The following is a 12,064-nucleotide window of genomic DNA, read 5'->3' on the forward strand; positions in this document are numbered from 1 at the left end:
GCTAGTTAGCAAGCAAGGGGTAAGAACGTTCCCAGCCAATATGGCAATGGAACATTTAGAACGAATGACCATAGGTACAGAACAACAATACTGAAAGACTGGGTCGCGTCTCTGGCAACCAAACCGATAGAACGAACGACCAGCCGGCTTCGGTAGCAACTCTAGATTTGTTTCAGAGTATATCTTGTGGAAGGATGAAATAGTATGAATAAATTAATCAAAATAAAGATTTTTATGAAAATATGGCAATCATTATTTTAATATGTTGTTAACCCATTGTACAAAAGGGATAGTGCCCTCGAAGATGGTGTTTGGAGGATATATTGGCACAGATATCACTTTGTACAATGGGTTAACAAGATATTAAAATAATGATTGACATATTTCCATCTTTATTTTGATGAATTTATTCATACTATTTCATCCTTCCACAACACCCATGGCAATATATCCTCCAAACACCAGCTTCTCGGGCATTATCATGTAAGTGGAAATGTCTAGGAGCAACAATGACTCAGGTAGGCCACACAAGTTTACAGAACGGGACTGCTGAGTGCTGAAGCGTGTAAAAAATAATCTGTCCTCGGTTGCAACACTAACTACCCGAGATCCAAACTGCCTCTAGACGCAACGTCAGCACAATAACTGTTCGTCGGGAGCTTCATGAAATGGGTTTTCATGGCCGAGCAGCCACACACAAGCCTAAGATCACCCTGTGCAATGCCAAGCGTCAGCTGGAGTTGTGTAAAGCTCGCCGCCATTGGACTCTGGAGCAGTGGAAACATGTTCTCTGGAGTGATGAATTGCGCTTCACCATCTGGCAGTCAGATGGAGTAATCTGGGTTTGGCGGATGCCAGGAGAACGCTATCTGCCCAAATGCATATTGGCAACTATACAGTTATGTGGATGAGGATCAATGGTCTGGGGCTGTATTTCATGGTTCGGGCTCGGCTCCAGTGAAGGGAAATCTTAACGCTACAGCATACAATGACATTCTAGACGATTTTGTGCTTCCAACTTTGTGGCAAGTGTTTGGGGAAGGTAATTTCCTGTTTTAGCATGACAGTGCCCCTGTGCACAAAGCAAGGTCCATACAGAAATTATTTGTCGAGATCGCTGTGGAAGAACTTGACTGGCCTGCACAGCGCCCTGACCTCAACCCCATCAAACACCTTTGGGATGAATTGTAACGCCGACTATGGGCCTAATCGCCCAACATCAGTGCCCGACCTCACTAATGCTCTTGTGGCTGAATGGAAGCAAGTACCCACAGCAATGTTCCAACATCTAGTGGTAAGCCTTCCCAGAAGAGTTGAGGCTGTTATGGCAGAAAAGGGGGGACCAACTCCATATTAATGCCAATGATTTTGGAATGAGACGTTCGACAAGCAGGTGTCCACATACCTCAATTACCTCGTACCACTGCACATCGACTCGGTACTGGTACTTCATGTATATAGCCAAGTTAACGTTACTCATGGTGTATTTATTCCTCGTGTTGTTATTTGTCTATTTTTCTATTTAAAAAAATATCTCTACATTGTTGGGCCCTTAAGTAAGCATTTCACTGTTAGTCTACACCTGTGGTTTACAAAGCATGTGCCAAATAAAATTTGATTTGAAACTGTGAAAGTTATTTGAATCTGTTAGAGAAAGTGTAAATGATGCAATTGATCATGCAAACAGCGTATTTTCTGTCAGAAATATAGGGATGAGGAGCTTCCTCTGTAATGCACCTCACCTTGTCTATGCCTTTGTGTATTTGGTTTGATTTGGAGAGGATATCGTATTTCTTCTTGGCCTCGTTGGTGAAGTCGTCACAGATGCGTCGGAGCTCCACACACTTGGGCCGTATGGAGTCCACAGCATAGTGGTTGCTCTGGATCAGCTGGTCCCCGTGTAGGGCATGGAGCTGGGCCTTCTCTAACGACTCCTGACACGCACACAACAGATAGACAGAGAGCCATTTATCTCACATGACCAACACACTGGGGCACATCCATGTTAGGCTCACATACAATACAATCAAAGGCTGATGATCATATGCTAATGAAGCCATAGTGGAGACATTGTGCAATGTACTCAATCATTGGAATTGAAAAGTTTAGATGTTACATTTCATATGACGTATGTTATGTGACTGAGCTGACCTGAGCCTTCTCCTCTAAGGTATTGAGGTCGTTCAGTAACATCTCCACTCGGGTGACACAGTCCCCAATATCTGACAGGGAAGTCAGAGTGTCCATCAGACTGTCCAATGACACTTTCACCTGGGAGGGGGGAGAGGACACAGAGACAACTGCAGATCAGGCACATATTCATGTACAGTTTTTGCTAACTTATATGCTTGAGAGGGAGCGTTATACTGTAAGTGTGACCATAAACAAGCATGTATAACACTGAGAAAAGTGAGAAAAGTAAAGGGGAAGCAACTATTTTTAGACAAGCAAAGTGTTGTCATTGTAATGGCTTTTCACAAAGCACCCAGCCCTGAAGGCTTACATCCCAAAAATATATGTGAGTTTGCCTGTGAATTAAGCCACCCTGTTAGCAACATCCTCAATTCCTCATTCAAGGAGGGAAAATTCCCTTCACAGTGGAAGGAGGACACAGTGCTGCCGGTACCTAACCCCCCATCGACCAGTTGAGGCCTACTGTATATCACTAACTCCACAGCTCTCTAAAGTATCGGAGAGTTTCGCCGCTGCCTGGATTAAAGAGGACATGTCACCAAACCTTAGATAGATCATCCACCCAAGCCCTGGTTATTATGCTTGACTGCCTATACAAAGAGTCTGACATTCCATCCACAATATCCACCTTAATCACCAAAACCTTTCCAAAGCCTTTGATAAGATTGGCCACACCACAGCAATAGAGTGTCTGATATAACTGGGTATGAGACCAGCAGAACTACTATCCCAATAAGCAAAATTACGTTGAAAAGACGTCTTTTAGACTTCTATTCCAGACATTGACGTCAGGTGCATTTTAGGTGCTGAATGAAAGGTAACATTGAAAATATGTATTTTCCAGATGTTGAAAATACGTATTTTCCGGGTGTCTAAAATATATATTGAATATACATATCAAATATGTTGAAAATCTGTATTTTTCTGTCATTGATTCTATGGTCAAATTTCATGTACATTCTCAATGAAGTAAGCATTATATCACAATAATATTTGTAAGGCGGAATCTGCAGTTGCTACATCCATTTGGGGATTTACCGTGCCTTCAGAAAGTATTCACACCCCTTGACATTTTCAACATTTTGTTGTTACAGCCTGAATAAAAAATAACAAAAATGTAGATGTTGTGTCACTGACCTACACACAATACCCCAGAAATATTTACCAATTAAATACAAATTAAAAGCTGAAATGTCTTGAGTCAATAAGTATTCAACCTATTTGTTATGGCAAGTCTAAATAAGTAAAAATGTGCTTAACAAGTCACATAATAAGTTGAAGGGACTCACTATGTGTGCAACAGTAGTGTTTACCATGATTTTTTTATGACTACCGCATCTTTGTACCCCACACATACAATTATCTGTAAGGTTGTTCAGTCAAGCAGTGAATTTCAAACGCAGATTCAACCACAAAGACCAGGGTGGTTTTCCAATGCCTTGCAAAGAAGGGCACCTATTGGTAGATGTGTAAAAATAAAAAAGCAGGCTTTGATAATCCATATGAGCATAGTGAAGTTATTAAATACACTTTGGATTATGTATCAATACACAATACATGTATCAAAAAAAACAACGGAAACCCCCGTTTCAAAACAGCAGCCCTTAAAACCCAACAAGTCCTGTCGGTTCTTTAAAAAAAATGTTGGTTTCCTCTCAGGACGCAGCTCTAAAGATACAGGTGTCCTTCCTAACTCAGTTGCCAGAGAGGAAGGAAACCGCTCAAGGATTTCATCATGAGGCCAATGCTGACTTTAAAACAGTTACAGAGTTTAATGGCTGTAGTTGGAGAAAACTGAGAATGGATCAACAACATTGTCCCGTAGTTACTCCACAATACTAACCTAAATGACAGAGTGAAAAGAAGGAAGCTTGTACAGAACACAAATATTCCAAAACTGTTTGCAATAAAGCACTAAAGTAAAACTGCAATGAATGTGGCAAATAAATTCACTTTATGTCCTGAGAACAAAGCATTATGTTTATGGCAAATCCAACACAACACATCACTGAGTACCACTCTTCATATTTTTAAGCATGGTGGTGGCTGCATCATGTTATGGGTATGCTTGTCATGGGCAAGGACTAGGGAGCTTTTCAGGATAAAAAGAAAGGGAAAAGAGTGAAGCACAGGCAAAATCAGAGGAAAACCTGGTTCAGTCTGCTTTCCAACAGACACTGGGAGACAAATTCATCTTTCAGGAGGACAATAACCAAAAAATACAAGGCCAAATATACAGTAGCTTACCAAGATGACATTGAATGTTCCTGAATGTACCAGTTACAATTTTGACTTAAATTGGCTTGAAAATCTATGGCAAGACTTGTCTAGCAATAATCAACAACCATCTCGACAGAGCTTGAAGAAGAAAATAGAAAAAAATAGCCAAATATTGTGCATTCCAAGTGTTGAAAGTTCTTAGAGACTTACTCAGAAAGACTCACAGCTGTAATAGCAGCCAAAAGATGCTTCCACAAAGTATTGTCTCAGGGGTGTGAATACTTATGTAAATTAGATATTTCTCTATTTCCTTTTCAATACATTTGCAAAAATGCCTAAAAACATGTTTTCACTTTGTCATTATGGGGTATTGTCACTAGTTGGGAACCACTGGAGTAAAGCACAGTAGAGTACAGTACAGTGTCATGACGTGGCCCTCTTTGGGTAAAGCGAGTGGTTCTGTTATCTCAGGTCGTAAATTCCTAGAGGAGACTCTCTCCTCATGGTCAGGCAGTATAGAGAGAGGGTTTCACAGTAGAACAAAGGAACTTCTTCTACATCACAGAACTTGAGAACTGAACAATATCCATGTTTTGAAGAATGTGTAAACGGTCGCTGGAGAAACCAGCAACAACCAGTCCGTTTTGTTTTATGATTGGGACCTCAGGAAACACAATACAGCCACATTACCATAACTCTGTTTATACAGGAGCCTTCGTTATGAGGCTTGCATCTAATTATTGTATAAAATGAATGAGTAAAGATGAAACTATTTGTGAAATTGTGTAATGTGATTTTAAACCGTTAATGTGAGAGAATTGTATTCCCTTTAAAGTTTAACTAAGTCATTGGCCCGCCCCATGAGCACAAACATTGATCTGGCCACATGGGACAGCCCTTTTATACTGTTACGAATATAACCCCCGCCTGAAGGAATTTCCTTTAGACCATGCCTACCTCGGTCAGCTGAGGGAGCTAAGGTTGAGTGGAGACCACAAGAATCTCAGTATAAGCTAAGGTTGTAATGGTTATTGAAACTCTGAAACTATCGATTCCGACAGAATAAGAGCAACTCTTCGATACTAATTACTAGTCTGCAGCTAGGAATTATGTACCATTGAATGCGAAGACAGACAACCGCCTAAACATCTATCCCATAAGAACATTTCTGAATGGGACTCTGAAGTATTCATTCTAACCACGAGAGACTTCATGGGAGCAGAGACGATCAGATGAACTTTCCAACAGAAAGACGGACGATTCCAACAGAGATCACAACGACACACTGAGCGTAAATATATATTGATTGCAATTATTCCCGAATGAGTGAGCGTTCATGTGCACAGGATTAGCATTTCAATCAATATAATTATCAACTGTGTAGTGACTTTTGTCTTTCGCGCCCTTCTCAGTCCACACCCACTTCCCTTTGTCTACCAAGTCGCCATATCGGCTTAGCCCACTAGGGAACATCCCCTATCATTTCCTTGTAACCAAATCTACTGTTTGTTTGTTTGTTTATGCATTTCTGTGATTATTTCGTTAGTAAATAAATGATTAAGACAATTGATGTATGGATGATTCATAGTGAAGGCTGGGTTCGTGCAGATAAGCAACAACTTACGAGGTTTGGAATAAGACTAACGTGAGGTAAAGAATAATTAATTAATTAGAAGACTAATTTATCAGATATTAAAATATCTGAAAAGTTATATTAGGAAAATTATAACTTCGTAATCTGAAGATTTTCCTTGGTGCCCCGACTTCCTAGTTAATTACATTTACATGATTAGTTTAATCACGTAATAATAATTCGAGAGAATTGATTTGATAAAACAAGTCTTCATGTTAATGATGCCAAAGACACGACAACAGTATGGTATGGACAGTACAGGACAGTACACTATAGTTTAATTCAGTAGAGTACAGTACAGTTTAATTCAGTAGAGTACATTAGAGTAAAGTAGAGTACAATGCAGTACACTATACTTTTCTTTACTGTACTCTATTGTATTGTACTGTACTCTACTGTTCTGTACTGTAATTGACTTTACTTTTCTATACTGTACTGTGTACTGTACTCTGCTGTGCTCTACTGTTCTGTACTGTGCTGTACTATGATGTCCAAACTTGTGAAACATACTGTAGGTGTCTATGTTTGGTTCAGATTTGGTCCGGTCCAGATCGGCCAAATCTGAACCAATTATAGACGTCTATGTTTTGGCCAAATCAAGGCCGTTCCGGACCGGACCAAATCTGAACCAATTATAGACGTCTATGTTTGGGCCAAATATAGACTGGTCCAAAAGACGTTGCTGTTGTCGTGTCTTTGGCATCATTAAACTGAAGACTTATTTATCAAATAACTCTCTGTAATTATTATTACGCGATTAAACTGATTAATCATGTAACTGTAATTAACTAGGAAGTCGGGGCACCAAGGAAAATATTCAGATTATAAAGTTATAATTTTCCTAACATAACTTTCAGATATTTGAATATCTGATCACTTAGTCTTCGAATTAATGAATTATTTACCTCATGTTAGTCTCATTCCAAACGTCGTAAATTGTTGGTTATCTGCACAAACCCAGTCTTCACTATGAGTCATCCATACATCAATTGTCTTAAATCATTTATTTACTAACTAAGTAAATCACAGAAATGCATAAACAAACAGTAGATAGTTACAAGGAAAAGACAACGGAGTTTCCCTAGTGGGTTAAACCGGCATCGCGGCTTGGTGTACAAAAGGGAAGTGGGGGTCGACTGAGATAAGACAACACACAGTTGATAATTATAACAATTGAAATGCTAATCCTTTGCACATGAACGCTCACTCATTCAGGAAATTTGCAATCAATATATATATTTACGCTCAGTGTGTCGTCGGGATCTCTGTTGAAAAGTTTGTTTCTTTTGGAAAGTCTGTCCTCCCTCTCTCTCTCTCTGTCGTGGTTACAATGAATAGTTCAGAGTGACATTCATTCATGTCGTTATAGAATAGATGTTTTGGCGGTTGTCGGTCTTCGCGTTCAATGATACCGAATTCCTAGCTGCAGACTAGTAATTAATATCAAAGACTTGTTCTTATTCTGTCGGTATCGATAGTCTAAGAGTTTAACCACGTGGGATGGTTAAAAGATTCAGCAATCGTCTCAAACCTTGGCCCTCTCGTTATCGAGGTAAGCTGGTCTGCAACCTTTGTCCTCTTGTAATTGAGAGAAACATGCATGGTCTGTTGAGAAATTCTCAAGGTGGGGGTTTTATTCGGGAAAAGCAGAAAAAGGCTGTCTCATGACGCCAGGTCCTAACTGTGTTCATGGGGGCGTGCCAGTGACTTAAGTGAAACTTTACACAGAAATACAATTCTCTCACATTACATCATTACATAGCATCCCATAATTTCACAAATAGTTTAATCTTTCCTCATTCATCCTGTACAACAATTAGATGTAAGCCTCATATCTGAGGCTATTATATAAACAGCGTTATGGTAATGTGACCGTATTGTCTCCCATGAGTTTCACAAAATTGTACCAAACGGACCAGTTCGTAGCTGAATTCTTCACCGATCTTTTATACGTTCTCCAAAACTTAAATACTGTTCGGACCTCCAGTTCTGTGAGGTGGAAGAAATTCCTTTGTTCTCTCTATGAAAACTCCCTCTCTCTCGATACTGTGGCCATGAGGAGATAATCTCCTCCAGGAATTTACGACCTGGGGTCGCAGCAGCCTGAGTGTAGGAGACCGAGAGAGGGGGATGGGGCTTGATGTACCCAAAGAGGGCAACGTCATGACACTGTCAGTAAATGCTTAGTGGGGAGGGTCCAGGAAACTCATATGGCCCTGAACCCCTTGAAATGCAAGGTCCTGTTGATATCATTTGTGAGAAACCTGCCCCATCCAAGTCCCCTTACAATCAGCAGGAAAGACCTGCAAGTCTGTGAATCAGTCAAAATGTTTGTGCTTGTCCTTGTGCAAAATAGTCTACAGTGGGACGAACAAGTAACGTCCATTGTTAGAAAAGGAAACAAGAAGTTGTTTTACGCAGACTAAAAAGTTTCAATGTCCCACAGGCTGACCTGGTAGCCATACACAGGCTACATCCACCCCTGCCTAGAACACGCAGCACCAGCTTGGAATAGCTCCTTAACTCAAGCCCTCTCCGACCAACTGGAGCGCATCCAGAAGTGCACTTGCAGAATCATCCTCTCCACAGCATATTCTGGATACAAGGAGGACACTCTGACTTTATTATCACTACCCTCACTTTGTGAGAGAAGAGAGAAACAGTGCCTGGGATTTGCTGTGTGACGTAGGATGTGGAATGTGAAACCACTTGAAGCTGGGATGTTCCTCCTACCATTTCATTTGCACTTCCGACTGTACATCAACTCCTGGCTGAACCCTACATCGCAATCATTACATCGTAGCGCAGCAGGAGAGAGTGGTTTCATCACGGTAGCACATTCAGAGATCGATTTATAGCCATTCATCTAAAATAATTCATAGATTTTAAACAAAAAAACCTTTCTGTTTGTCATAAACAGACGAGATTAATATGATGTGAAAGGCGGGTTCCTAACGAGTTCAGAAAGCAAAACTAGAGCTCTGTGAGACATTCACAGCGATGGGGGCAGACATTTTGATCAAGAGAGATCTTTAGAAAATACGCACATTTTGTCTAACACTAAACATACAAATGTATTTTACAGTTATAAGGAAGGTGAAATCTTATAGTTAGTTGTTTTATAATCTGATTATGCTATATTTAGAAAGAATAAAAGTAATTTCAAGCCTTATTTATACAGTTTTCTTGAATAGAAAATCCATCATATATAATATAATCATATTTTTTATCATATTTCTACTGTGTACTGTGTCTTGTGTCCTCAAAAGTGACTACACCTCAGCAATTTATAAATAAATAAAAATTGAGTATGCAGCATTACTAGTTGTTTATGGCCCTCTCATACATAGGCGGAAATCCCAGGGGGGACGGGGGGGACACGACCCCCCCATCCTGGGGAAAATATGATTTGTCCCCCCCAATATATCACTGTAAACATAACTATGTAATTTCAATAATATTAATAATACGCAATGAAAGCACTTGTGCTGATTATAGACACTTAATAGGTGCGTTTTTAAATTTCACAAGATTGGGACCCCCCCGCCCTTTGCCTCACAATGGTTTGATCCACTGCCAGTTCTTTAGCTGGCAAGGTAATAGAGGGCTCGTATCTACTGTCCGAAAGGCACTCAATGTACGTAACAGACGTGAGGTAATCCAGTCAATCGCGCTTTAGCAATGTATATATTTTTTTCATGTTGCAGGGTTCACACACTAGCTGAATTTGCAGAGCTAGCGCGCAAACTAAAGCAAACATTAACTATCAAGCTAGCTAGTACCTATTCCATTTATGTGGCGTCGTCAAAGATGGAATATTTGCTATCGTCAGTTTATTCCAAGATTAGCATGCGGCTGTTCAAAGTCCCTGCGTTAAGGTTAGCGATAAACTGAAGTCCAAACTGAACAGAACTACACTCTCTTATACCATTGTCTTAAATATATTTAATGGTCTCGTTGCAAAAGCTAAATTGTCGCTAGTGAATTTTTTATTTTTTTCACCTTTAACCAGGTAGCAAAGATTATAGCAAACACCACAGAATCGGAATTGGTGCTCGCTAGCTTTGCAAATTCAGCTATTGTTGGAAGCCTGCCAATATGAAACAAACTATGTTAAAATTTCAAAACGTTGCAGCATGTGTTGTGTAAATGTGTGTGTGCAGCTAGACCGGTCAGCCAGCCAGCCAGGTAGAAAAATGTCAGAAAAAAGTAAAAAGACGGACATCAGAGTATTTTTCAGTACACCAAAACGCAAAGTAAGAACTCTAGTAGCCTAATATCTCAAAGACCAGTTGATAAAATGTTCATAAGAAATAAGTGAAATGCTAATGGAAATATTTCACAATGATGTCATTAGGCAGAGCAGGCAACAGATGGCACACAGACAGCAGAGCTGGGGACAGATATGCAGGGACAGACTGGCAGAGACAGGGAGTCTCAGGTAAGTTTGTTGAGTCTTTGTTTGGCAACATTATGAAAGGTTCTCCATTTTTTTGATTTGTAAAATAGGGACATAATTGGAAAATGCCATGAATACCCCCACTCAACTCAAACTGGTGACTAAACTAAGATTTGTTTACGGCAATGGTATTGCTGTTGTGATTAATTGTGTAGTTTTGGGTACCGGTAGTTAGGAGTACAGCAAACACATTATTTCTTTTCTAGGAGACAGACTGTGAGTCAGTGAGGGTGGTGAAAGGGAAAGAGCCAAGGAGAGAGACTTCAGAGGACAGTGTCACAGCCACGGCAGGACCAGGTGTCACCCTTGTTGCCAGCAGCACCAGTATAGGGGACAGTGGCACAGCATCGTCCAGTTACCTCAGTGATGACACAAAACCATATCAGCCACACCCACAATTTATAGAACCGCAAACTCTTGCAAACGTTTCAAGAGAGAGGAACACTGCACTGATAAGGAACATTGCTATAACTATTATTAGTAGTAGTATTATAATGATTTAAACAAGTTGGGACAACCCTTCAGTTAACTACTGTACCTAACAATTATCCAGTAGTAGTGATTATGGTCCCTCAATATACATTTAACATATTACAACATAGTCTATGTGTTACAGCACTACTTTTGGTGTCCCCCTCAGGAATTGCTCCTGAGAAAATTTCATGTAATTGTCCCCTCCAAGGTTGATATCAGATTTTCGCCCCTGCTCTCATGATAAATATGTACTTTTGGGGATTACGTAGATTACATTTTCAATTACATTTAATTAAATGTTTTATTGTGTATGTAGTATAATATCCATGTATTTCAGTGACCTTGACTGCCATGCTCTCTCTGGAGGAACTCAAACAGCCAGGATGTGTTCTGTCCAACTCTCTTTTTTAAGCAAAACCTGCTGACCACAGTAGTCAGCAGACAGGGACTCTTGTCATAGAAATGTACATACCTCTCGGAAGTCATGTTCAAAATGACGTAACTGCAGGCACTGCTCCAGTTTGAGGTGATGTTTGGACCAGAACTGTTGGAAAGCATTTTCTGTCTCATCCAGCTGGGCCAACAACCTGAAACCCATGCACTCATGAACTGTACGTATATGTTTGTACTGAACTGTACATAAAAACATGTTTTATTAGAAACATATAGTATCTGAACTAGGTCCCAGTAACCAACCTTTCCACTGTAGTCTGGTTCTCCATCTCGTCTGGGTTTAGTTTGTGGTTCTCAGACTTCGCGGCCTGCTCTTTGATACAGCCCAGCAGAGTAGTCCCCTGTTGCACCGCTAATTTCAGTTCATCCTGTCAAATTTAAACAACTAATTAAATACAAGGCTATGCCAGGAGGAGACCCACCTGCCTATGGGGGGGAACATGAGACAGGGGCTGCTCCTGATCAACAGTCTGATTTTGGAATAGAATACTTGCTATGCTTGCTATGCTATACTTTGCTATGCTTGTTATCTGGGCCATTGATGCTAATGAGTGTGGTTAAACTACTAAGCAACAGGCCATGATTGAAACCAGTCCACTGATCTCACTACTGTATGTGAATCTACTAATACT

The 12,064-nt window shown here is 40.2% G+C and overlaps 1 protein-coding gene across 8 annotated transcripts in view; it reads right to left on the reverse strand.

The window, feature by feature from the left end:
• Positions 1-12,064, reverse strand: part of mcf2l2 (MCF.2 cell line derived transforming sequence-like 2) — a 146,438-nt gene that overhangs the window by 72,786 nt on the left and 61,588 nt on the right. For all 8 annotated transcript variants that reach the window (XM_055861143.1, XM_055861144.1, XM_055861146.1 and 5 more), the window contains 4 exons: positions 11,676-11,800; positions 11,452-11,566; positions 2,152-2,271; positions 1,743-1,934 (listed from right to left, as the gene is read on the reverse strand). In XM_055861143.1, coding sequence (XP_055717118.1) covers positions 1,743-1,934; positions 2,152-2,271; positions 11,452-11,566; positions 11,676-11,800 — 552 coding nt within the window. The remainder of the gene's footprint in view (positions 1-1,742; positions 1,935-2,151; positions 2,272-11,451; positions 11,567-11,675; positions 11,801-12,064) is intronic.

The sequence above is a fragment of the Salvelinus fontinalis genome, chromosome 14 (assembly GCF_029448725.1).
Source record: "Salvelinus fontinalis isolate EN_2023a chromosome 14, ASM2944872v1, whole genome shotgun sequence".
NCBI lineage: Eukaryota > Metazoa > Chordata > Actinopteri > Salmoniformes > Salmonidae > Salvelinus > Salvelinus fontinalis.